Source organism: Dipteris shenzhenensis, chromosome 26, assembly GCF_047967505.1.
Source record: "Dipteris shenzhenensis isolate YYH24624 ecotype China chromosome 26, Dip_SZ_1.0, whole genome shotgun sequence".
Lineage (NCBI taxonomy): Eukaryota > Viridiplantae > Streptophyta > Polypodiopsida > Gleicheniales > Dipteridaceae > Dipteris > Dipteris shenzhenensis.
In genome coordinates, this window is record NC_141621.1 from 50,457,954 (window position 1) to 50,485,291 (window position 27,338).

Genomic DNA, 27,338 nt, shown 5'->3' on the forward strand with positions numbered 1-27,338 from the left:
GGACTTTAGAGTTCAGATCTAGAATCTAACTCTAGCTCAATGGAAGGAGTCTAGGGTTCCCCACAAGTTGGTGCAATCATATCTTTTTACACGATAGATGTGGCACTCTACATTATGTATAGTTCAGTTAAGCTTTCTCATATGTTACATGTTCTCTCCACTCTCACTAACTTTACAAATGGTATTAGAGCCATCTTGTCAAGGTAGTATTGCATAAGCACATGCACCTATGAATCATTAGTGGTGAATTAGAGAAGACAACAAATAGTTAGAGAAGTTTCATCACTAGGATTCACTCCATATTAGAAGCACATAGTATGTAGTTATGTGACATCTTTCCATGTAGCTCAAAGTAGCATCTAATCTAAGAAACATCCTAGAGTATGAGGAGACTTGTTAGTTAGAATTATACATGCTAGATTATCGATTTGAAACATTAATGCAAGTACATGCTGGACTCTACCATCCTTTCATATTAAGATTTTAAGCACATAAAAAGTTACATTTCAAGTGCATGTGAAAACCCATTAGAACATATCAATTTGGTCACAATTTAAATTTGCATAGTCTAAAAATCATTGGATTGTCTCGAAATTCCTAAAACTATATTAACTGTCTAGCTTTTGTAGTTTTCAAACTCCAACACTTAGGTGTATGTTTATAATCATGAAGAATCTCAAGATTGGATCTTTTCAAAACTAGATCCTCCCAATTAAAGGGTATAAGGCTACTCTCTTCATAGTGCCCCCAAATAAATGAATAGCCTAAAAGCTCAACTTACTACAGTGATCAAACTCCCATTTTCCCGAAGTTGGAGAGGCATGTAATGCTAGCTAAGTTAAGAGTGAGAATGCTACGTGCTCTACTTTGGATGTCCTCTAATAATAGTTGTCTTTTTATGCTGTCCAGAGTCTATTGAACGATCTGAGAATGTTGGAATCATCTCGCTCAAGGAGACACACAAATCCTCTCAAGGTCACATTGGCAACTTTTTCGGATATTGTCTCTCGGCGTTATGACTATGATTATGACTATTGACATTTAGGTAATATGCCAGTTAATTATCCGTTTACGAGACTTATCCTTGGCGCTAATATTCTCGACGTTATCTCGGCACCCAGGGAAGGGCCCGTTCCCTCAAATTATAACTCTTTGGGGAAGGAAGCGCACGGCCTCCCCGCCAATATTGTGTGGTTATAATAATTATATATTATATATTATAATATAAATATTTTCAATTACTGATCCATTCAAAATTTATTGTTTTCAATCTGAATTCTTACAACATTCCTCTCGTTTAATGCATGTTATCGATGTAAGGGAGCAAGGAAATCCAAGATGGATGCAAGATTGAGGTGACATATGCATCTAAAGAAAAACTGAAGGATGACTACACCTTTATTCATTTGGTGGTAGTCCATGTGACAATATTGTAAAAACTACAACGAGGATCAGTTATTGCATCGCCTTATTCATGTATTTGTTGGACTTCAGCTTCCAAAATATGGACATCACAAAATCAATAATAATTCACCACTCCTGACATTTATAGGGAGGATCTGGTCGTAACGGACCTTGTGTCGCGTCTCATGTCTACTATTTTACTCATTCTCTTTTTTCTTTAATCAATTGATAAAATTGTAGGATTGAGCTTCAATTTCGAGTTAGTAATTAGTTGCTCGACGATGGAAAGACTGGAGCAAATCTACTTTAATACAATTTTGAACTTCCCCGGGAAACAAACCGGTAGTTAAGAGGGAAAACTAGCATCAAATGCATGCGCTATTAAAATCAATGCCCGCAACAAGTATGTTTTCTTTCTGACGTGCCCAGTAAGATGCCTGCGTTGGCCTCCGCATTGCCTCAGCAATGCACATCTTTTGAAACCTTGGTACGTTACCCTGCTTTCCCCTTATCTTTCGACTTCTGACCTCTCGTAGGTTGGTCGGTTTGGCTGAATAAATAATCGTGGACGTCTTACATCCTTTAAATGATTAGCCTGGCATTTCCACAGAACTTCAAGGACCTTTACATGGGCTTTCGATGTGTTCATCCGAACTTTCGTCAAGCTCTTGTTTAGTTGTAAACCTGTAAACTAAAATGCGCGACCGGTAGAGTCAGGCGTAGTTTGAACTCGCAGAAATCCTTCATGCTAGCTGATTCCAGTTACTCTGGGAGTTTTCTCTATATCCTGGGAAAACGCATCACTATACTGCCACCAGCCATTGGATATACAATATATCTGACCCTGGATATATAAAGAGATCTTTATCCAGTATGGATGCTTCCAATGGCTGGATTATTTTGGATAAGGTCCTCTAACTGCCCATGTTGCTGAGTGTCCTCAAGTAGCTGCCTGGGTGCAAGTCTTCCTCCAGAAAAGTTAGGGCGAAAGCTGTTTCTTCCAGCAATACAGGCTGGTGTGTACCGTGATGCTACATAGGCTGAGGGTTGACTTAGCATCAGAGTCTGTAGAGATATGTTGTTTCCGGCTAATTGTTAGGACATGTGTATGAGTTAAAGAGACAGTGTGACACTGTAAAGGAGCTGTGAGAATTGAATACTGTGATTGGCCAGTGCCTGGATCTATCTTTTTATCGAAAGGCAGAGAGATATACAACAGTCAAACTGGATTTTGTAAAGTATAAGGTTCCTCCTTTGTGCATCCCTTACTTCTCATGCCAAAGATTCCTTTATTTCTACTTTGGGAAACATTTCTGAGGCCATTTTTTTCCTCTGAGATAACATTTGAGGAAGCATTGCCATGGTACAACTGGAAGCCATGACAGATCTCAAGTAGGTCACATATTTGCCTGCCTTAAATCATTTCACTCTCTCAAGATGGGTTCGAGAAAGTTACTCTTGGCATGGAACTTATTAATGTTGCTCACGGAAGGGCATTCAGATGCCTCAAGTATGTTTGAGTATTGTGTGCAGGGATATGCCCTTGTGTAAGGGCTAGATGAAACCTGAAGTGGCAGGGGGGGGATCTTGACAAAGAGCATAAAATCTGCAAACCAATCCAGCTGTGGCAGACCATCTTTAAGTATGCAAAGACAGCTGCGTAGCGATTGTACTAGCCTGCCAATCAACAAGGTTTTGGTGAACCAGCAGCAGGCCAATCAATGAGATGTGTCCTGCAGGTACCATAGTTGGATTTGGCCACAAGCAAGGCCGTGTAATGTCAGTGCCAGTGGAATTACTGGCACTCAGGTCTTTTTGGAGAGGTCTGTTGCGCTCAGGTCTTGGCACAAAGGTCCTTTTTAAGATGGTTTAGAATGCCTGATTTCATTTTTTAAGTAAGCATTGAGGCATTCAGGAATGAAAAGTATGTGAAGCTAGTCCTGGCAAGGGTGGTATCTTCTTTGTATTCCTCTAAACCAACATCATCGAGAAGAAATATGTTAACAACGCAAAATCATTACAATGCAAAACTGCAACCAGGATTCTGCACGTTTTAATATGCAAAAGGATTTGCTGTAGTGCAGGCCCGATGCACATGTGAGATCATTAGCAGCATTATCATATCCCAATCGTTGTTCTTGATGTAGGGATATTAAACACTAAGGCTTTACAGTTAATCCTGTGATGCCACTTTATTCAAGTTAAAAGAGGCCAACTATATTATTAGATGCAGCTACACAACAGGCAACTCTAATTATGTTATTGACAGGAGATAGTTCAGCTTAAAGAATATGAACAATATTTGAGAGTGATTTTTTAGATTTAAAATCTGTACAGTCATCATGAATGGGTTTCAAAATGGGAATGTACTTTATAATCATTCAGGCCAACCTGTGTTTTCTTCATTTGGAATAATTTACATCAAAGACATCAGTTGAGTATGAGCTTTTGCTTTTGAAGCTTGCACTTGCTAGAGAAGAGGAAGAGCTGATCTGCGCATTTTGAGATTGGCAAACTGAATTTTGGAGGCTTCAACTAATGAAAAGTGCACCATTATTAATGAATATTAAAAGCAGTCACCGATTTTCTGTTTGACCAATATTTCTGTATTATCTTAGCATCCTTATGGAATTGTGGATGTAGAAGCCACCTGAATGTCACTGAAAGAATCAATAATGCACACGTGGGGTATACAAAAGAGAGCATTGAGAAGACGAGTAATTGAGAGAGAGATTATCTCGGTCCACAGTTGTTGATTATCTCTTAGATTTCCCAAACTAGGTTGTGTGTCAATGCAAGGAGTAAATTGATAATTGTTACAAGATTCATAGCAAAAAGGAGGCATAATGTCATGTGTTTGCTCTTGTTTTATAGGTTAGAAACAAAGGGAGAGGAATTGAACGAACATGCCACTACAAGGGCTGTGCTGACTGTAGCAGTTTCACTGGATCCCCCGACAGACGTCCTTTGAGTGATGCAGTGGTCATGCCTTCTGATCTTTCACTGATGAGCGTTGCATCAAGGAGTGTTAATGCATTGTTCTCGTTCAAACCTTTCTTTGATTTTGCAGCAGGCAAAGCTAGAGATATGATTATAAACCGCAGTATGGAGATAGGCCATCCTTGGGCTCCAGAGCTTGCAAAATTGTATCTTCATGATTGGGCTTCAGAGCTTGATGCTGTTAAAAATTCAAGCGTGGAATATCCTGATGTAAGTGTTTCCGAATATCTCCATCTGCTACTGACTACATATATGTCTCTCTGGCCAGATTGTCATGCAAACCAAGCACAAAGTCCAGAATCCTACGATTTACTAAGTGATATTTTTTGGCTGCACTTCTAGTATTATATGAAACCATTTCACGCATATGAGATGGGCAATTTGTCATGGGATGCAGCATTTGAGGCAGAGTTGGCAGCCAAGTCGGTTCATGCAAATGTCTTTGACCCAAAGGTATGTATATGAGGTTGTCAACTCTACTATTTTGCATGCTATATGAGTTGGATGACTGTCTACTGAGATGCTAATGAATACCATATGATGCTTATCGTAGAATATTATGATAAGGACTGATTATATCCATTCTTTTTGGTGTTTACCTTCTGCATGTTAATCGAGGAGTAACGTAAAAGTTTGCTTGAACCTTTGTTTTGAGCAGTAGCATCATATGTATTGCAGTCTATAATATTTAGTTGCATATTTGACTACAGGTCTATGTCTTCCATGTAGGGGTAAACGGGACTAGTTCAGAGGCAAGTGTGATCATTTTTTGAAGGGTTGGAGATAATAATTGATGGCCTGTAAGTTAGGTCCTCCCAATTGGATCGCTCCTTTGGCTGTCCAGAAAAGAAGATCATGGGGACATAGTGGCTCTTCAAAAATAAAAAAATATTAATTAGTTCTCAGCGGGGTAAAATTAAGTAAATTAACCTAGCGTACGATGCCCACTCACCAAATTAACATTGATTAACCTAATCTCTCACCCTGCCCCTTGCCTCTGCCTCCCCTGCTCCCTCGCCCGCCGCCCTATCTCCGGCTCTCTCCCTCCACTCCGTCCCTACCTCTTGCCTGCCTCTCCCTCTCCATCTACCTAGCCTCTTCCCCTCACTCAGCCCTCCCGCCTGTTGCCACCTCTCCCTCCACCACTCAGCCCCCAGCACCCCTCACTCAGCCCCCGTTCATCCCCACCCGCCATTGCTCTCTATCCCTTCCCCGTCTCCCTCTCGACTCAACCCCCTCTCTTGCTGTCTCTTATCGCCTTCCCCTTACTCCACCGCATCGTCTGATAGACATGTACCCCCCTCCCCGAACGATACCTCCCTCGACCTCACCTTCCCCAACACCTAATAACCCTAGGCACTCCTGCGCTTAAGTTAGGTACAGACTAAGCCGATTTAGCCCCTGCCCCCCCAACCCTCTTGTGAGAACTGTCTCCTCATAAACGAAGACATGCTTTCAACTTGATGTTCTTAAGACCAAGGATTATGGATGATGTATACCTTTCTGCCAAGTAATCATCCTTTGTAGACACATGCCTTGAACATATTTGCATTCTCTCTCTTAGTCTGCTTTGTGTTGTGACCTTCACAACTTGTCATAGTTTGATGAACTCATATGCGTTTGTTTATAAATTGTATGAACTACTAGTAGGTATTGTTAGCGATCGGGATAGCAAATTTAATAGCCATTTTTGGAGGGCTATGTTTATGAGGTTGGTCCAACTTTTGAAACATTGATCGCTAAAATTGTCCGATAAACTTGGAGAGTATTGCACAATTCTTCTTTGAAATAGTTCAGAGCCTTAATTTTGTATTTGGACTGTCTAAGTTGGTGAGTTGGCTGACTATCAAAAGATAGTCTCACGATCCTTCCCGGTTCATGCAATGCAATCAGAAAATCCATTTAAATGCTTCTTCACACGATGGCTAGGGAATTTCCATTGTAGGTTGAGCAAATCCAAACTTCTATGTACAGTTAGATGTCCACTCTGCTCGCCAAACTTACCGAAGGACTTTCCAGCTTTGTAGAGTCCTTTTATTTTTTGCATAGAGAAGATTTTTAGTCTTCTGAGTTTTTAGTTTTGTAAAGTCCTTTTATTTTTCCATAGAGGAGACCTATAGTCTTCCGAGTTTTCCATAGAGGAGATTTCTAGTCTTCCGAGATTGTGCTCAAGGTATCCACAATTTTATTTTGAGGCTCCTCTCAAATAACGTATCTCAAAGTTGAACTCAAAAAATATTGTATCTCAAAGTCAAACTCATTTTTGAGTACCCTGCCTTTCCATGTGAGGTTGGTCACACCAAAATTTAGTGAATGGTGGTCTTTCAATCCATACAGGGCCAAATAAAGAAAGGGTCAGGATCATTAGAAAGAAGTGGCGTAGATACGAGGTTGACCACAATGAGAAGGAGGAACATAAACTGGCGCAACAGCCAAAACGTTTTTGGAATAACTTAATCCCCAAGGGATGCGAAGACGAAGGCTATATTGACTTTGACGTCTTGATAGCCCACACCAAAGACCAGACCTGCCAAACAGCTAGGGCTAGACCCCCGCGCTGTCTATTGACATTTCTTCACCATTGAGGACATTGAAACTTGAGGTGGGACTACACCAGATGGCCGATTGCAAGGCAGCTGACCTTCAAATATACAGGCAGAACTGATTAAATGGGCAGGTTCAGAGGCAGCTAAGTGGACCTGAATATGCTGAATGCAGCAGTAATACACGGGTTCCCAGAAGACTGGACAAGCAATTGGATCAAGCTCCTACACAAAGTGGGGCACAGAGGAATCCTGGAAACTGTTAAACAATCATGATTGGGTCCCCCCTTGTTAAGCTCTATGGTACCATCCTTGAAACGAAAATCACCAACTGGGCAGAAAATCAAGGCAAGTGAGCAAAAGGGCAAGCTGGATTGTGAAAGGCTCACAGCACAACCGATCACTTGGTCACACTCAGGGTACTCATGGGGACTATGATTGTAGCTTATTCTTTATCTTGTACATATCCTTCGAGATAGTCCAAGCCTCATGAACAAGCTCAATGTGCTGCAAGATAGTGTCCATAGTCATACCAATGATGATGGCGAGGGCCTCTGCATCTTGAAGTACCCAATCCTTGATTGCTGTTGCATCTGCAGACTGCAGGTGACACGACCTTTCCTGAAGAGTCCTTCTAGTCTTCATGCTTCAGCTCCACGTCTTCCGTTGTCTCCCATATTATTTTCACCACCGGGTGGCTTCGGATCTTATCTTCCAAGTGGGCAAGTGGAGTCTATCCAACATGCTTGCTTCCCCAAAGTTTGGAATGACAGTCGGGCAGCCATGGCAAGAGAAAGACAAATGGAATGAATGCTGGGAACTTCACAACATGCTGTATGAACTGTGAATAGAAGTACCTTGCCGAACATGGGGTTTCCTCATTCTGGTGAAGAGCTCCTTCCTTCAGCGTTGGAGTAGATCACAAGAATGCTGAACTTGGCTCTGATACCTTGAATAAAGTTTGCTTGCTGTAGCAAGCTCTCGCGGTGGAAGACAGCCTCACAGTCTCTCCTATCAACACTCAAAACAACAGTACTAGATGATGCATCGCAAACAGTAAATTGCAGAAGAGAAGGCAGAAAAAACCCTCAGTAAATACCATCAACAATTGGGGGAAAATCAGTGCAAGGTGAGCACCAGCACATATGCTGGGACTCCTAGAGCCAAAAAGAGCGAGATCTACCGATGGTTTCAGACCTTCTCACCCTCCTGCGTGTCTGCTGTTGAGGGTTTCAGTTCAGAATGTGAGGGAGGACTATGAACTCCTTATATAGGCTAGGAGGGGCCTGGAACTGGCCGACCCTGCTGCAGCCGACCAGGGTCTGTAGTCCCTGGATATTACAGACTGCCTGGCTGACCAGCTGCGACCAGATGGCCAACCATGGCAGATCTGTGCCCCAATCAGCCCCCCAGTCTGCCATAAATAGGGGTATGCTAAAGTGCTTCAAAAGTACCCCACTGAAATATCATTTTCTCCATGACAATAAGGTCATCACATATAACATTTTATCCCCTTCAACTCTATGAGGCCATAATACAGGCCTCATTGATGTGGAGGGCTTGCAGTCACTATCATAATAAAATAGTGATCATACTTGAGACATATATGAAAGGTGGGATCTGAGAGACTGCATGTGAATGTCATTTCCAAGCTTATGTTTGAAGTCAATACGGGGATGGCTATCAGGTAGGAAAGGGACGGGATCTAGGTGTGCTCAGGCATCACTATGGGGATTAGAATTTCCCAATCAAACAATGTCTCAGTTATAGACTAGGCTCAATCAATTCTTATGTTTGTTCAAATATGTCCTAAAAGCTCAAATTTGTGACTAATAAATAATCTCTCCATTGCTTTGAAGATGAAGCCATTTTGGAACAAAAATACGTTTTGTGCTCAAGCAAGCCAAGCCATGCACCAATTCAAAATATACTTAGGGCTAAACCCTTTTGTTTCATGGCACCGAGCAACTTGGTAGTGTAAAACCGATGATTATGCTCAAGGTGACATTAAAACCATTTTAAATTGTCACATTTCATTGTTTGAAGTTTGCTATTTATTTTTTCTTTTCTTGCTTGAAGTACAGTGGAGATAAAGTCGTTTCTATGATGAAGAATCTGAGCTTTCTTAAATTGGTTAAATGGATTGATGTCTTGAGAGTCTTGTTTGATTTGTTCTTAGTTTTTGACTTTGTTTGCAATGGAGCAAAAGCACCTACACTAAAATTTGGCTTTATGTAGAGGAAGAAGCTTGATGCAAATGGTGATAAAAACTTGCGAGACTCATACCATGAGAAAATGCTTTCATTGCTACAAACGACTCCAAGAACTATTGTTGATATTGGTTGTGCAACTGGTCTTAGCACATTCGGTCTTAAAGAGGTGAGTTCGCTCTTAAAAGTTTTTTTCTCATCAATTATTTGTGTGTTTCCTTATAGAAGCATAGAATGGAAAACGAATGGAGAAAAGATACATGGTCCTTGAACCAACCTTGTAGATCTTACTAGGCATGCCATAGTTACCTTTTATGGAAGATTCGCTTTCTTAAGTATACAACATTTTGTATCAAGTGTGCATGCATGTACGTGCACCGGACATTTTATATCAAGTGTGCATGCATGTACGTGCGCCCGCGCACGCACACTAAGCACTTCTTCGTACACACACGAACATGCATGTGTGTGTGTTTGTGGTTGGAAATGGAGGAGAGACTCACTCAAAATAGGATCAGCTCCGTTTCTCACACTCAATGACGCAGCTCACTCATGAAGACCTCACTCAAATAGTAGAGAATAGACAACGTATACAAGAGAGAGAATTGGGCAAAACAAGCTCACAGTGAGAACTCTCTGTAGGCTAACTCCTGCTCCATGCTGCCTCTTGTAACCGTAAGTGGCTGATGAGAAATGAGGGGAGAGGGGGGGGGGGGGGGGGGGGTTATATTGGGCTGGGTGCCCCCCTTGAGATGACCGACCAGCAGGTCGGTTTCCCTACCAGGGCGGACCAGCTGGTTGGCTGGGCCGACCAGCTTAGGTTGGATGAGCCAATCAGCCTAGGATAGGCCTATAAATAGGGCCTTCCTTGGTCTATTCTTTTGCTGTTTGTGCTGTGCATCCTGCAGCCCACACAGCCCCCTTCAAATCGCCTCCCCCTCATGGTCCAATGCCCCCTTTGTAGTCATATGGGGGCTCACAAGTGGGGACATTAACTTCCAACACCCCCTCTCAATGACGCAACTTTGGGCCGATCCCCATACATCGAATGAGGTGTTCCATCTGTCCCCGTGGGAGTGCCTTTGTGAATACATCTGATAGGTTGTCTGTGGTCGGACAATACATAAGCTCAATGATGCTGTAGATGATGAGATCTTGAAAAAGTGGTAATGGGCCTTGACGTGCTTTGTGTGTGCGTGGAACATTGGGGTTCTTTGTGATGGCAATGCAACTTCGGTTGTCACACATAACCACTGTCGCCTCCTCCTAAACTGCATCCATATCCTCTAGAATCCATGTGAGCCACAATGTCTCGCATGTTGCTGTGCACACAGCTTTGTACACCGCCTCTATAGATGAAAGGGAAACTGCAGCCTAGGGTAGGCCTATAAATAGGGCCTTCCTTGGCCTATTCTTTTGCTGTTTGTGCTGTGCATCCTGCAGCCCACACAGCCCCCTTCAAATTGCCTCCCCCTCATGGTCCAATGCCCTTTGTAGTCACATGGGGGCTCACAAGTGGGGACATTGACTTCCAACACCCCCTCTCAATGACGCAACTTTGGTCCGATCCCTATACATCGAATGAGGTGTTCCATCTGCCCCCGTGGGAGTGCCTTTGTGAATACATCTGATAGGTTGTCAGTGGTCGGACAATACATAAGCTCAATGATGCTGTAGATGATGAGATCTTGAAAAAGTGGTAATGGGCCTTGACCTGCTTTGTGTGCGCGTGGAACATTGGGGTTCTTTGTGATGGTAACGCAACTTCGGTTGTCACACATAACCACTGTCGCCTCCTCCTAAACGGCATCCATATCCTCTAGAATCCATCTGAGCCACAATGTCTTGCACGCTGCTGTGCACACAGCTCTGTACACCGCCTCTATAGATGAAAGGGAAACTGAGGGCTGTTTCTTGCTTAGCCATGAGATGGCCCCTGATGCAAGCACAAAACAATAGCCCATGGTCGATCACCTGGAAACTGTATCACCTACCCAATCAGAATCAGAGAAACCACCCAACTCCACCCCACCCTGTGGTATATGTAATGCCATAGGTGCATGTGGGTTGGGCAGAAAATTGATAGAGCATCCCTATAGCATATGAGATATTGGCGTTATGTTGGTTAGGTAGAACAGGCTGCCAACCATCTTCCGATACTTACGAGCATCCACTGGCTGAGATGAATATGTACACTCAGTTTCAGCCCAACCTCCATGGGGGTCACAGCCGCCTTGCAGTCCTCCATTTGGAACCGCTTGGAGTCGACCGTATTCTCTTGCAAGATGAATATGGGAGCTCATTTTGGGGCCCTGAGAGAAATTCACGATTTCTTCATTTTTGTTTCCTCTAAAACAATAAAATACGACTTAATCCCATTGACATCGGTGCAAATTTTGGTATTTCTAACATCATCGGAAATGTACATAATCTCCCTCTTTGAAAGACAAATATCTCCTGCGTTCGTCCGCATATTTCTTCTGCTTGGCTTGGGCATCTTGCATATTCGTTTGAGCCAACTGTAGAAGGGCATCCATCCTCTCCAAGTCATTCCGTGCTTGCTGATTTTTCACAGCCATATCAGCAATTGAAGAAGGCATCCCCACCTTGCATCTGTACACGGGCTCATGCCAATGGAGAGATGCTTGATATTGTTGTAACAAAATTCAGCAATTGTCAATCATTTATCCCAAGACTTCTGAGTATCATGACAAAAGTGCCTCAAATATTCCTCCACCCTTTTCGATTGTCCATCAGTCTCAGGATGGTAAGCAGTGCTAGGTGTGAGTAAGGTACCCACTGCTGTAAATAACTCTTGCCAAATGTGACCCAGTCATCACTGACAGTTTCCTAAGGAAAACCATGATGCTTAAAGACATGCTCAATGAATTGCCAAGCAACTTGTGATGCTGAATACCGGGTCTTAGTGGGTATGAAATGGGCCTGTTTGGTCATTCTATCCACCACGACAATGATGTTGTCCCATCCCCTCTCTGTAGAAGGCAATCTTGTGATGAAATCCATTGCTATGTGTGTCCATTTTCCCTCTGGAATGGGTAATGGCTGCACGAGACCTGCGCGGGTAATTTGCTGTTTGCTTTATTCTGTTGGCAAGGCAAGCATTCAGCCATGTAATTAGCCACATCCCGCCACATGCCTTTCCAAGTAAAGCTCTGCTTGATTCTTTCATATGTTTTAGTGACATCTGCATGTCCAGCCATGGGAGAGGAGTGCATTTCTTGCAAAACCAACTGTCTATATTTTGAGTCTGGCACTAAATAGATCTTGTCCTGGCACCACAACAGCCCATTATGCAATTTGAATTCCGGATGACCCCAACTAGAAGGCTTTTGCAAATCTGAAAATGTGGGAGCTGCCTTAGAATTCTGCATATACTGTTCCTGAATGCCATGAATCCACTCCTGACATATGGTAGAGATAGCAGACAAATTGCAAGCCCACATCCTGGACAAGCGGTCTACAACCACACTTTCCTTCCCTGTACTATGTCAAAATCATAGGATTGGACTGCATTTTCAGGTCTTCAAAGCTGCGTTGTGCTTCCTTTGACCACAGAAAAGCATCCTTCTTCAAGCGGTTAGTAAGAGGAGTTGCCCTCTTGGCAAATTTGCGAATAAAGCGCTTGTAGAAGGAAGCAAGACCTACAAATCCTCTCAACTGGGTGGGGTTTTGGGGCTATGGCCAAACTTTGATGCATTTTGCATTTTCGGATCCACCCGAATGCCACCAGGTACTCAACCTCAATATCCTCAAATGAGATACATTAGGCTTGTAACCGGTATATACTTCATGAGGAGTTTTACCATCCAAAGCTTTTGTAGGTGCTCTATTTTGAAGGTACACTGCAGTATGAACAGCTTCTGCCCAAAATCTTGATCCCAAATTAGCATCCTTCAACATACTCCTTCCGCCCTCCACAAGGGTACGATTCTTTCTCTCAGCCACCCCATTTTGTTGTGAGCTATATGCGGTAGTCAATTGCCTAAAAATGCCATGCTCAATACAAAAGGAATCAAACCTTTCGGAGTTGAACTCGCCACCACGATCAGTCCTCAATCTTTGTATCTTCTCTCCTGTTTCATTCTCCACTTGTACTTTCCACTCTTTGAATACTTCAAATGCTTCTGACTTGTGCTTCAGAAAATACAGCCAACATCTCCTTGAGTAATCATCAATGAAGGAAAGAAAATATCTTGAACCACCCAATGAGGTTCTTTGGGATGGTCCCCACAAGTCACTGTGTATTAGTTCCAATTGCCTTTGAGCTCTCCATGAGCTTGCATGAGGAAAAGGTGTCCTTGAGTGCTTGCCGAGTATGCATGGCTCACACATTCTTGGAATTGCTTCAATAGGAGGTAAACCAATGACCAATTTTTTATCAAACAACTATTTTAGAGCATCAACATTAAGATGCCCATACCTTCGATGCCAAAGCTTAGTCACTTCACTCTTCTTTGCCATGAGAGCTTGCTGCACGCTCATTCCCATGAGCTTGTATAACCTATCTTCACTTCGTACACCACAAGCCACTTCTTCTCCTTGCTTCTTGAGATCCTTTATGACAAAATGATCATTAAAAAATTCAACTGACATGTGCTGGTCTGTTATACAGCCAACACTCAAGAGATTCCTTGCAAGTTTGGGTATCCACAACACATCTTTAAGTGTGCCTTGATCACCATTAGAAAGCTGTATTTGAACATCTCCATGTCCTTTAATCACTTGGGTGCTGTCATCACCTAAAACCACTTTACTTGGACTGTTTTCTTCCACATAATTGACAAACCAATCATTATGGCAAGTCATATGAGCTGTAGCACCGGAATCAACGTACCATTCACTCTTGAATTGTGACCGAGTTGAATCAGCCATTAACAAGAATTCTTCTCTGCTTTGTCCTTCATAATTGTGAGCATCTCTCTCCACATAATTGCTGTTTTGACTTCTTTGGTAGTTGGAGTAACCTCTCCCCCTACCTCTCATGTTTTGTGCATGTTGCTTAATTCTACATTCTGCTTCAATGTGACCATCCTTTCCACAATAAAAACAAGGTCCTTTACCTCTTGAGTTGGAGCTAAATCCTCCTCTTGAGCCACCTCTAAAATTGCCTCTTGCACTTCCTCTATAGTTGCCTCTTCCACGAGCATTGAATGGTCTTCTATCATTCCCAAAGTTACTTGATTCACCCATTTCTTCTTGGCTGGTGGACTGATTTTGCCTCTCTTGATTCTTCCAATTGCTTCCTCTTCCACGGCCTCTCCATTGCTTATTTCTTACATTAAGGGCTTCATCTTTGCCTTTGACACTCCTTGTGCCGCTTCCTTGCCTTCTCAGCTCTTCTTGAAGTAGAAGAGCACTTAGTTCTTCATAAGTTGGAGTAGTCTCTCTTACCATCAAAGAGGTAGTTAATTGCTGCCATGGAGAGTTAGTTTCATGTGATGTAAGCCCATTAACTTACCATATCAACATCACTTACCATTTCTTGAATGGAAAGTAGTTGATCACATATGTCCTTCAAACGTGTCAAGTAGCTTGTGATTGGCTCTTTTGACTCCCATTTGAATGAGTGCAATTTCTGTTTTAGGAAGAGCAACCTTGTTGTATTCACTGACTCAAACAAGCTTGACAAAGTAGTCCATGCTTCATCCGGCCATTGTGCTCCACTTATTTGTGGAATAATGTTGTCTTTTACATTCATATTAATGTAAACAAGAGCCCTTTGTGCTCTCTTATCAAATTGCTCCCTTGCTTTCAATTCAGCTTCATACCTTTCATCTTCAGTGTCTCTTTGTTGACTTGTTGCCTTTTCAGCATACACGGGCTTCCTTACTTCAGGTCTCCCCTCTTTGCCTGAAGTTATGTCCCACAAATCCTTCATTTTGAGGATGTTCATCAATTTGAACTTCCATATAGGATAGTTCTTTCCATCAAGCTTCCCACTCTCAGGTAGGAAAAGCATATCTGACTTTGTTTCTGCCATTTCAACCTTAGGACAGCAAACAATTAAAGAAAGGTATTCTCCACACAATTAGGGAATATATGGCCACCAACCACACAAAATATTGGGACAGCAATTACTGCTCACAATGAACCATCAATCTTGCTCATATTTTAAATGACAAGTACATTACCATTGGCTGCAATTTTCCTTCACATTCAACTCTTCACTTTGCTGGTCAATTTTCTTTGCCTTCTCCTTCAATTGTGCCCTCTTCATGGGCTCACGAACAGGCTGGAAATTTTCCTTCCCTCAAGTCCCTTGACATTCATTTGTCCTTGGATGTTGGATAGCATCAATATGCTTCCCATTGGACACACAAACAGGTCCACAAACAAATTCGACACTTCACGCATGAAATGCCACACAATTGCTTCAACAAACAGCAGCAAATATCCATCTTCCATATCTCACACATGGCTGGGACTGTTTTCTCTTGACTTGGGCATCGTTTGCCTCAACTTTTGCCATCATTTCGGGACTCATCCACACGGCCATCATTCAAGCTTGCTTTGCACAACCTTGGGGCTGTGTTTTCTTCACTTTTTGCACAAAAACCAGGTGTGAAAACCTAATTTCGTGATTACATTGGAAAGGGAAGCCCATTTCTTCAATTCTGAGTCAATTTTGAAGACTTTTTCATGTCTGATTTTTCTGCAGCAACCCTAATTCCGGGACTGCAAACCCTAATTTCGAGATTTGTACCTCGAAAATTTCTCCGTTGGCCACCAAAATTCACGGAGAGGATGCTGAGGAGGTCTCCTACATGGCTGAACAGGGGCGTTTTGAAAACGCCTAGATTTGAGAGTCTTTTTCCCAAAAAATCAGGATTTTCTTCATTTTGGGATGCTTCACTGCTTGCTGAAACTGGGCGCCTTGATTTTCTTCACTTTGGGGACTCCGATTTGCATATTCCGCTTCAAAAATGGTGCATCTTCATTGCTGGCCTAAATCTCCTTCCATTTGACTCATCATTTGATGGATTTGGCTTGATTCTTCGCGATGAAAGTGTCTCTTTTGGGGCTGCTTCACTTCAGATCTAATTTCTCCACATTTGCTCCATCAACTCACTCAAATTGGCTGAAAGTTACATCAATGCGTGTGTCTCCTTCTCCCGATCAGGACTGCTCTGATAGCATGAAAAGATATGCACAATGCAGTGTGCAAATGTCCACAAGATCACGTGAGGAAGAGAGGGAGAGAGATTGAGCGAGATGTAGAAGGTGAAGCGTAACTGAATTCCACGCTCCAAATTTTCTATTACATGTATGTTTTGCACCTTAGACATTTATGACCTTAGTCTTGGACTCATTTAATCCACACCACTCTTGTACCTTATAAATTGGTACTCACATTGTTCCACACATTTATTAATGTCCTTGCACATTGTGCACATTAGATTGACTTCATTAATTCTAACACCCCTCTCTCCTCCCTCAGAGTTCTAGCCTGCCTTTCAAGTAAGTATTGTTCCTGAAAAGAAGTGTCCTTTTTTATTTTGTGGATGTCTGTGACCTTGTATGTATACAATGGTCTTCACTCACAATTGGCCACGGAAGATGCATGGTGGGGATACCACAGTTGCGAATCCCTGCCCTGCATGACAGACTTTGATGGTTTGACTATGAGGAGGTGAAATTGAGTCTATCCCTTTGTTCCTTTTTTATTGTTCAGGATGAGTTTCGACATATCTATTTAATTTCCCTAGATAAATATAATTTGTCCTTGCTTTATTTTCTGGATACATATTTGCACTGACATGAAACTACAAGTTTTAGTTCCTGCCATCTTCTTGGAGAAATAATGCTTCTTGACATGCTGCTTCTTTTGTGAGTGTTTTTGCAAATTTTTGTGTGTTATATTTGCAGACTTTCCCTGGTGCTCATATCATAGGAGTGGATCTTTCACCTTTTTTCATCTCTGTTGCAAATTATCGGCTACAGAAGAAGCAAGAATGTTTGGTATGCAATCACTCCGATAGCTTTAATATTTTCTTAATCTTTGCAGCTATTTGCTAACGTCTTCATGTAGTGTTTAAACTAACCAGCTTAGTTGTGATATCAAAAGGGATCTATGGAGTTTTTGCACACTGCTGGTGAATATACTGGACTTCCAAGTGGGTCTATTCACCTTGTTTCTTTGAGCTTGGTTTGTCATGAGCTTCCTCGCGAAGCAACTAGACTGGTATGATTTTGCAGAAATAACCCGATATGATCATGAATGCAAACCCTGGTCATTGGAAAAGAGTTGGGCGATTTGCTCACTGAGAATCCGAAAATGCTCATAACCCTCGGCTATTTTATTCGACTTTCAGATAATTGAAGAGGCGCATCGGCTTTTGAAACCAGGTGGAGCACTCGCGATCATGGAGATGAACCCTTACTCTCCTCTTGTTGAGGATATGGTCAACAACATTTTTGCATTCACTGCTGTATGATTAAATTCTCTTATGTCGTCAGCACGTGATTTTGTCTATGCAAACATATTAATGTTTCTAGGATGTTATATCACATGGAGATCAACCGTTACTGTCTTCTTGTTGAGGTGGTCAACAACATTTTTGCATTCACTGCCGGATAATGAATTCTCTTAAGTCGTTAGTACGTGATTTTGCATATTAATGTTTCCACCTCTCACTAAGATTTTGTATGATATGCAGTTCAAATCAACGGAACCATATTTTGATGACTACAGGACATTCTATATAGAGGGTGCAATTGAAGAACGAGGATTTACTTTCCCAAGGCAAATCGAAAGCTCTCCACGACACCGAACCATTGTGGCGCACAAAAAATGAAGCATCTTTATCACAGCAGTTGTAAGGAATCATTTCACTTTCTGTCTCTCACAAATCATCCGTTTCATAATGCAATCAAGTTCAAAATGAAGCATCATTATGTACCATAATTTCTATAGTTTCAAACCCCATTGTAAAACATAACCTCTACTACAATTTCACATACTTGTGTGAGTTAACGTCCAAATGCGCCACCACAAAGTTTCCATAGCTAATACACAGTGGCAACAAAAGGCAGCGGGCTGCTTGTAGGAACACACAGATTACTAGAAACATTAAGCATTGAAACCATATGCTCGTCTTTTTGTGGAAGTTTCTTAACAATAATACAAAGAATAAGCATAGCAAATTGTCCCATTCATTGCGGCCCCCTTTGATAATCTAACACTCGTCGATTTCAAGGAAAGCCAAGTATGTAAAATAGTTGTGAAGAATGTCATAGCATCGCTTTCCTAAACTCCTTGTAGCTATTATTTTGTTGATCCAAAAGTCATATTCAATCAAATATGTAGGGAGTAGAGTAGCAAAAGGGAGCAGCAAGGAGATGGAAAGGGAAAGAGACTTCGCATGCATGTGCATATTCGTCTGTGCTTGCCTATGTGCGTGTGCATGTGTGTGTGTGTGCGTGTGTGTGAGTGAGAAATTCGACAAAAAAAAGTGAGTGAGAAAGAAAGAAAGAAGAAAGAAACTATTATTATCGTCCTCTGGGGGCCTGAAATCGACCCATGGGACCCAATGGAATGTTACAAAAAGTCTCCTTCTTTGAAGAAGGGGGAGTGGACAGCTAGCATGTTGCTACTTGTGTAATGCATTGGTCACGGTATGCAAGGACCTTGGTAATGTAATTGCCCAAGGCTGCGAGGTGAGGATGGGAAAGCAAGCTCTCCAAACTGTTGTGATGCTGCGTGACATTGCTGAAATCTTCTCTAAGATGCTCATATCACGGACATGTCAAAAGAGAGAGAGAGAGAGCATTCCTTATCTTCTATGAGGCAGTTTCTTTGATGAGAGACTTATTAAAAACCTTGTTTCGAAGGAGCCAGTTCTCATGTTAAAATTAGTGGAGATAGATTTTCTTAAGTGAGGCTTTTAAAGCAGCTTTTACTGATTATCATAAATGTAGGTTTGGGGCAAGGTGGTACTCTCTTAAGTTTCCTTGATTGTATTTAGAACCTCTTATGTTCTTTTATCAACTATCTTCAACATGCGCGCACGTGTGTATAATATAAACTCCTAAAAATGTCTAGTTTAAAGGATATTTAAGGTAAAACATCAACTCATGAAAAACTATATTATATTATAGTTTATTTAATATTATTGTTTATTTAATAATGAATGTGTCAATTTATAAAACCAATAATATTAGAGTGTAGAGCTTGTTTCTTTGTTCAAGTTGGTATGCTCCATGACCATGATCCAAGTTACGATCGAAGAGATATGGTCTTGCTAAGTTCAATATATAACAAGCTATCCTCCATAGCCATTTCCAAAAGGTACCAAACTTGGTAGGAACATAACTCATAATATGGTCATCTAATATAACAAATCGAATATTCTCTACATGTTGATGTTATTGATTTAAGAAACTAAGTAATTGAATTACTAAATGACCTAGACTAGTATTCAATAAATCTTATAGCTTTACATATTTTACATGGCTATACTAGGACTCCTTGATTCTTATGAGTTTGTTTCTTACGTACTTTTTTTTGTTTTAAATTAAGGGTTTTATACTGTTGTTTCAAAAATAGTCGTAATGACTTTAACTTATTCCCTAAGGACATTTAGAAATAGGTTTTATTTACATCACATGTGCATGTGCATGCGCATGCATGGACACATGCTTGTATGCAAGCGTGCACGTATGGATATATACATACATTATCTCGAATTCTCACCAGTGTTCTCCGTCTCTCCCTCTCCTCTCTTTGTGAACCATTTGAGCCCAATCTTTATTCTTTCTAGTCTCCTTGTTTTTTCCTCTTGTAGTGTCTTCTTGCTTCTTGAAGTAGTATTCTTTGTGTCTAGGTTTTCAATAGTACCCACATTGCAGTTGTGTTTGATTATTCTCTTCAATTTCTTGTTCTTTCCAACTGGCACCTTTGAAACATAAGCACGCTCCATGCCACTATATATACATCTACATTATACTATGGTGACGCTCAGCATCGAGAAGGTTATCTATTATTCTCTGCATGCTAATGTCACTATTGACTTGGAGGATCTTCACCATATTATCGTATGCAGACGTCAAACTCAACAAGAGAATCACTTTGGTATTGTCATCTTCAACTCAAACACCAAGATCGAGAATTTGCCTCAAGATTGCTCTTGTGGATGATGTTACTACTTTTGTGGCCATCACTCTAGGGGCACACAACACAAGGCTGAGGAAGGATGGTAGGTGGGGAGGGACTCCAACCAAGAGTAGTCCCTTGTTTTTAGGTAGAAAAATTTAAGATGTTTATTAAATGTCAATCCATGATTACCTTGACATGCAATCGATAGATCATTTCCTCATAAGCCATCATTATGCATACCATGAGCCTCTTACATACATTAATAGCCCTAGGTTTACTCCTCATGATTTCAATTGGAGATTATCTAAGCATTGTTATCACTACTAGTCTTAAAAGATGACATCCATGCATCACGTGGTGCCCCTTAAGCTTGTAGTAATGTGCCATAGCAAGTTTGAACCCACTAATAGGTTTTAACTCTTCCTCTTACATACATTAATAGCCCTAGGTTTACTCCTCATGATTTCAATTGGAGATTATCTAAGCATTGTTATCATTACTAATCCCAAAAGACGACATCCATGCATCACGTGGTGCCTCTTAAGCTTGTAGTAATGTGCCATAGCAAGTTTGAACCCACTAATAGGTTTTAACTCTTCAAGCCCATCCAATGTGACTACCTCAAATGAGAGTTAAATACCAAAATAGTATTGTCAATTTTGAACATGTGAAACTTGCTATTACAATCGATCCATCTCCAAGGTTCTTGATTTTAGAGTTGGTCACTAGAATCTTGCTTGAAACTTCATTTAGGAGCTCACTTCATCAAGGGGATAATGATAGTTGATGCCTTGATCAACTTCCTACAATACCATAGCCTATTCTGATTTTAAACACATTGACAGACCACACAAACAAAACCACTTGATTTATCCCATCACATAGAGTTTCTTTTCATCACGAGAAGAATGCTCTACTATGGATACTATGAGGCCTTAGCTCTCTGCACTCAATTTTTTCTTCAACAATTACATTCCACATTTTTTTATATTCTTTTGGCATCAAAACATTGATAGTGATCATTTTTGAGAGAAAAATATGTATGGGAAGATGAATTATTTTTTGGAAAAGTTTGGATGAGAGAGTTGTAGACTTTGTGATAGGCTACAGTTTTGATACTTCACAATTTTGGGCTTCAATCGTTTGGATGAAGAAATAATGACTAAAGATTAGGAAATGGGACTTTGGAATGCCTTTTGTGCTCCAATTCACATGTATGTAAGATTCTTAAAACACAGATTTGAGGGCCAAGTTGGTGGATTTTGGTGGAAAATGATGATTACCAAAGTGGTCCGAAATCAAAAGGTGATTCATAGTCATAATATTTATTATTTTCATATTTTGCACCATTTGTGGGAGATACGGGCCTCCAACCAGGGCTGATTTTCCAATGTTTAAGGAGGGGAAACAAGAAAACTTGCTAAATTTCAATGGTGATCTATTTCTAGAAGTAGGGGGGATGATTTTGGAAAAAGTAGGTTTGCATCTCAAAAAGATAGATTTTATGAAGGCCGAGTTCATTGGGGAACGCATGAATTTTTCCCATTGCTCTTTGTGCATGGATTTTAAGGCATATTTAAGAGAAGAACCAGATCCTTGAGGACCAGGAACAAAATTTGAGATTGAGATTTCTTATGAGGTCAAGATTGAGATACATACCTTCAACTGTGATTGAGACTGAGATTATGATTGAAAGTGAGACTGCATTTGAGATTGAGCTACTAAAGGTAGGGTGAGGGGGTGGTGTATATCCTTCTTCCCGACAGGAAGATTTTCCTTGTAAAGAATTTATCTTGAATAAAAATGTTCTTTTTCTCCAACTTTGAATTGCTATTTTGTGTGAAATCTCAACTTCTATGCTTCATGCCTCAGAGATATCTAGGTGTCACTATTGTTCCTTGTTATCACTTTAGATGCTCAAGAATTAGAGAAATCTAATCATATTAGTCCAAAATAGTAGTAGTCAAGAATAAGTTGCAATCCAACAACTGGTTGTGTACCATTTTCTAGTGTTAATCTCCATTGCATGCACATGACACAAGGTATGCCCATCCTCCAAACAAACATACCATACAAGGTTGACTTATTGATGACGATGATCCACATGAAACAAACAAATTATTGTCCCACGAGATAGTGTGCCAACTTTTTGGTGGAATACACCATCCATAGGCCATCTTGCTCTACTACTAATAGTCCTCTTTCCATTCAAGACAACGTGTGACTATTGGCATAGTACACTATCATCATCTATCTCATGCCTTAAAACACTATGTTTTACACACACACACACACACACGCGCGCGCGCGCGTCCTCCATCATCTATCTCATGCCTTAAAACACTATATTTTACACACACACACACACACACACACACACACTTACTATTCCCTTTTTTTTCTTGCATCCACTCAATTTCTTAAAATTTTCAAATTTTCCTTAGATTTCTTATTTCTCTTCTTAACTTCCCTTAATTTCTTCTTCTTTTATTGTATTTTATCTTAATTGCCCTAAAATTTCATCTTATTTTTTTGTAAACTCACCTTATCTTCCCTTAGATTTTCCCTAATCTTTTTCTATATTTTCCCCTTAATTTTCCTAATTTCCCCCTCTCAAAATTTCCTTATTTTCCCCTTAATTTGTCTCTATTTCCCCCCCCCATATTTTCCCTCAATTTTCCCTTCCTCCCTTCTCCCCTTCCTAATTCCTCCTATTTTTTCTAAATTTTTCATGTATTTTTTCTATGTTCTCAAATTCATTTTACTTTAATTGACTCTTTTATCTAACCCTAACTACTCCCTATTTTTTAATGGGTTTTTTTTCCTAATTTTAATTTTTAATTTCGTTTTTCTCAATTTCCTTTATTACTTTTCTTTTCTTGTTTATTGTCCCAATTATCCTTTATCTTTCCCTTGATTTTCAGTTTATTTTTTGCTTATTTCATTTTTTTTTAATTGTCTTATTTTCATCTACTTAGACTTTTTCTTACCCCCCAGTATTGTTTTTTACTCGACTCTTATTTACAAAAAACATTTCCCCTTTCATTTTATACTAAACCCCTACCCTCCCCATCTTAAATTTTTCCTAACCTTTTTTCCCTATTTTGCCTTAATCTTTAGTTAATTTTTTCTTTTACTTAAATTATCCATGATTAAGCTAAACCCAAACTCCCCATGCCACATGTTAAACTTCCCTACCCTCTAGCTCCCGTTGCTTCGCACGTTGCATGCTGCATGATGATTTGACTCCCCTGACCATCAATTTTTGCAACCCTTTAATCATCATCGATCTAACTTCTGTCTCCCCTTGACTGGCAAACATCTTGGTCCTCGGACTCCACTCCACCCCCTTGAACTTCCCAACTGCTCTCTCCCCTACCTATTTAAATGCCCCTCTACAAAACGTACCCCCTCACACACTTCGCAATCCTCCACTACTCAGTGTCTACTCTCTCGCCCTCTACAATCTGCCCCCGTGCTCCGTGTGTCGACTACAATTGCAGGCCACCATCATCTGTTGTTGTAGTACTACCACTACCTTTCTTCTTGCACCATCGCATGTGTACTTTTGCGGCGTTTACTCCTTTTGGCACTCTCCGCCTCTTGGGTTCTGATCCACACGCCCCACCATTGACTCACATCTAGTTCACGGCCTACCCTTCCTCCTTTATTATTGCATTTATTATTGCATTATACTTAACCCCCCCCCCCCCTTCCATCTCTTTATATATGCTCTTTCGTTTCTTTTTCCTCTCCGCCCCCCCTCATGCCTTTCCTTCTATACACCCCCCTAGTTTCTTTTTAATTAACAACCCCCCCCCCCCCCCCCGCCTTTCCACCCTTTCCTTGCTTTTCTCTCATAATTTATCCCCCTCCCCCTCCCCCTCTAATTCAAATTTCCCCCTTCCTTGCTTTTAACTCAAATTTGTCTACTTAACCAATTATCCCACCCCTCTCTTATTTTTCATTTAAAATTAAAAAATCCCTCTTCCCTTCCTTTCTTCTAGTTCTTTACCCTCCATTTAAAACGTAATTTTTTCCTCACCTCTTGCCATTCTTTGATCTTTCTACTTCATCTGTTTCTCCTTTAAAAACTTAGCCTGTAAATTATCCCCCTTCTCTCCCTATATATATTGCTTTCCTTCCCCCCTCTCTACATATGTATCTCCCTTCCCCCTTCTGTAGTCCTTTCGCTTTTTATAGTCTTTTTCTTTTTCCTCCCTCTATTTTCTCCTCCCCTTGCTCAATTATTTTACATTTATATTTTTCCCCTTATATTATCTCTCTATATCGTCCCCTTCCCTTTAAAAATTTCCCCTCATATTGCCCCTCATTTAAACTTCCATCCCTCCATGTTTGTTTTACTTTGATTAATTAACCTGCATATGTACCTCTTGCCATTTCACTCCACCACATTCACCACAAGCTAGTTCACCCCACTTAACATTCTAAAAATCCATCTCTTTACACTCTTAATCATACATTGTGCTGTTTAAGTTTGTGGATAAACTTCTATTTTATTGTCTCCGATAACAAGGGAGGGGTGTTTATGACACCTGTCTTCCCAACCTATGTTAAGCTGGTTCTTACCATGTTTTCTTGTTGGATGGTGGCAGGTAGGTAGACTCCCCTGTTCAATAAAATTGATGCTTGCCAAGACTTATCCAAGCTCAACTTCTATACACTTTCCACAAAGTCATTTCTACAAAATGGCCCACTACTGGTTTCCTTTAAATAGGGATTCACCAACTTGTACAAACTTTTTTGTTAATGCAATTAGCCTTATTCCATTGTCTTGCTTTGCTCTTTTGTCTTTTCACTATGCAAAGGGGTGTTGTCAAATCTTCCACACACAGATCGTTTCCCATGCAACTTTGGATGATTGCACATAGTACACTTAAGTCATTAAGGCCTTTTTTGGCTTCTCGACTCCCTTCTTTAACATGTTCTTTATTTGTTTTGTTTTTTCTAATAAACATCTTTCTAATCCTTCTCTTGTCCTTGCAGAATTATTCATCGGATGTCACACTCCAAATCCAAAACTCTCAACAGCTCACCCCTGATTACGGCTCCCACCTCCCAAACAAGACATTTAAGTCATCATGGCTTTTAACCTTTTGACTCCTTTCATTTCTCTTTTGAGCAATATTGTTTTATTACACTACCTTGTTAGTTTTTCCCTTTTTACATAAAACTCTTCTAACCTTGATTATTGTCATAATTGTCCACTTCCTTTACTTGCCTGATATTACTATAACCACAACTTACCCATATATCTATTAACCGATTTGCTTCCATACTGTTTACCTACCTCACTCAAGTACTTCTCTTCTATTCCTTTCCATTACTTTAAATTTCACTTCTCAATACTTCTTATTCTCTTCGGGTAGATAGTAAGTCATCACACTAGGTGATGACCTGATGTCTCACCTAGTGTGTTGTATCCTACTGGGGCAAAGGTGGACACACACACACATACACACACACACACACACACACACACACTTACTATTCCCTTTTTTTCTTGCATCCACTTAATTTCTTAAAATCTTCATTTTTTCCTTAGATTTCTTATTTCTCTTCTAAATTTCTATTAATTTCTTCCTCTTTTATTGTATTTTATCTTAACTGCCCTAAAATTTCATCTTATTTTTTCCTAAACTCACCTTATCTTCCCTTAAATTTTCCCTAATCTTTTCGTATACTTTCCCCTTGATTTGTCTCTATTTCCCCCCCCGTTTTCCCTCAATTTTCCCTTTCTCCCTTCTCCCCTCCCTAATTCCTCCGATTTTTTCTAAAATTTTCATGTATTTTTTCTATATTCTCAAATTCATCTTACTTTAATTGACTCTTTTATCTAACCCTAACTACTCCCTATTTTTTTTGGCTTTTTTCTCTCCTAAATTTAATTTTTAATTTCCTTTTTCTCAATTTCCTTTGTTACTTTTTCTTTTCTTGTTTATTATCCCAATTATCCTTAATCTTTCCCTTTATTTTCAATTTATTTTTTGCTTATTTCATTTCTTCTCATTGTCTTTTTTTCATCTACTTAGACTTTTTCCTACCCCCCATCATTGTTTTTTACTCGACTCTTATTTACAAAAAAAAATTCCCCTTTAGTTTTTATACTAAACCCCTACCCTCCCCGACTTAATTTTTTCCTAACCTTTTTTCCCTATTTTACCTTAATCTTTGGTTAATTTTTTATTTTACTTAAAATTTTCATGATTAAACTAAACCCAAACTCCCCATGCCACATGTTAAACTTCCTTGCCCTCTAGCTCCTGTTGCCTCGCACGTTGCGCACTGCATGATGCTTTGGCTCCCCCGATCCTCAAATTTTGCAACCCTTTAATCATCATTGATCTAACTTCTACCTCCCCTTGACTAGCAAACATCTCGGTCCTCGAACTCCACTCCACCCCCTTGAACTTCCCGACTGCTCTCTCCCCTACCTATTTAAACCCCCCTCTACAAAACGTACCCCCTCACACACTTCGTAATCCTTCGCTGCTCAGTGCCCTCTCTCTTACCCTCTACAGTCTGCCCCTGTGCTCTGTGTGTCTACTGCAATTGCAGGCCACCATCGTCTATTGTTGCACTACTGCTGCTACCTTTCTTCTCGTGGCATTGCATGCATGATTTTGCGGTGTTTACTCCTTCTGGCCCTCTCCGCCTCTCGGGTTTTGATCCACATGCCCCACCATGGACTCACGTCTAGTCCACAGCCTACCCTTCCACCTTTGTTATTGCATTATACTTACCCCCCTCCCCCCCCCTCTATTCCATCTCCTTATATATGCTCTTTCTTTCTTTTCCCCTCTCTGCCCCCCCTCTATGCCTTTCCTTCTATACACCCCCTTAGTCTCTTTTTAATTAACATCCCAACCCCCCCCCCTTCCACCCTTTCCTTGCTTTTCTCTCATAATTTATCCCCCTCCCCCTCCCCCTCTAATTCGAATTTCCCCCTTCCTTGCTTTTAACTCAAATTTGTCTACTTAACCAATTATCCCACCCCTCTCTTATTTTTCATTTAAAATTAAAGAATCCCTCTTCCCTTTCTTT

The 27,338-nt window shown here is 40.6% G+C and overlaps 1 protein-coding gene across 1 annotated transcript; it reads left to right on the plus strand.

Annotated features, from left to right (window-relative positions):
* The first annotated feature begins 1,733 nt into the window (after positions 1 to 1,733).
* Positions 1,734 to 18,252, plus strand: LOC147885230 (uncharacterized). Its single transcript, XM_087397805.1, has 8 exons — positions 1,734 to 1,891; positions 4,279 to 4,614; positions 4,747 to 4,857; positions 9,186 to 9,326; positions 17,045 to 17,137; positions 17,244 to 17,360; positions 17,491 to 17,607; positions 17,836 to 18,252. Exons 1-8 carry the CDS (start codon positions 1,838 to 1,840, stop codon positions 17,971 to 17,973), a joined length of 1,107 nt encoding a protein of 368 aa, XP_087253931.1. The 5' UTR covers positions 1,734 to 1,837; the 3' UTR covers positions 17,974 to 18,252.
* The last annotated feature ends 9,086 nt before the right edge of the window (positions 18,253 to 27,338 follow it).

What these genes read in the sequence shown, in the direction of transcription:
- LOC147885230 (XM_087397805.1), top strand. Translation starts at nt 1,838, where the DNA reads ATGCCTGCGTTGGCCTCCGCATTGCCTCAGCAATGCACATCTTTTGAA. An exon ending in CAAGCGTGGAATATCCTGAT is followed by an intron (nt 4,615 to 4,746) that starts GTAAGTGTTTCC and finishes CTGCACTTCTAG; the next exon opens with TATTATATGAAACCATTTCA. An exon ending in GCACATTCGGTCTTAAAGAG is followed by an intron (nt 9,327 to 17,044) that starts GTGAGTTCGCTC and finishes TTATATTTGCAG; the next exon opens with ACTTTCCCTGGTGCTCATAT.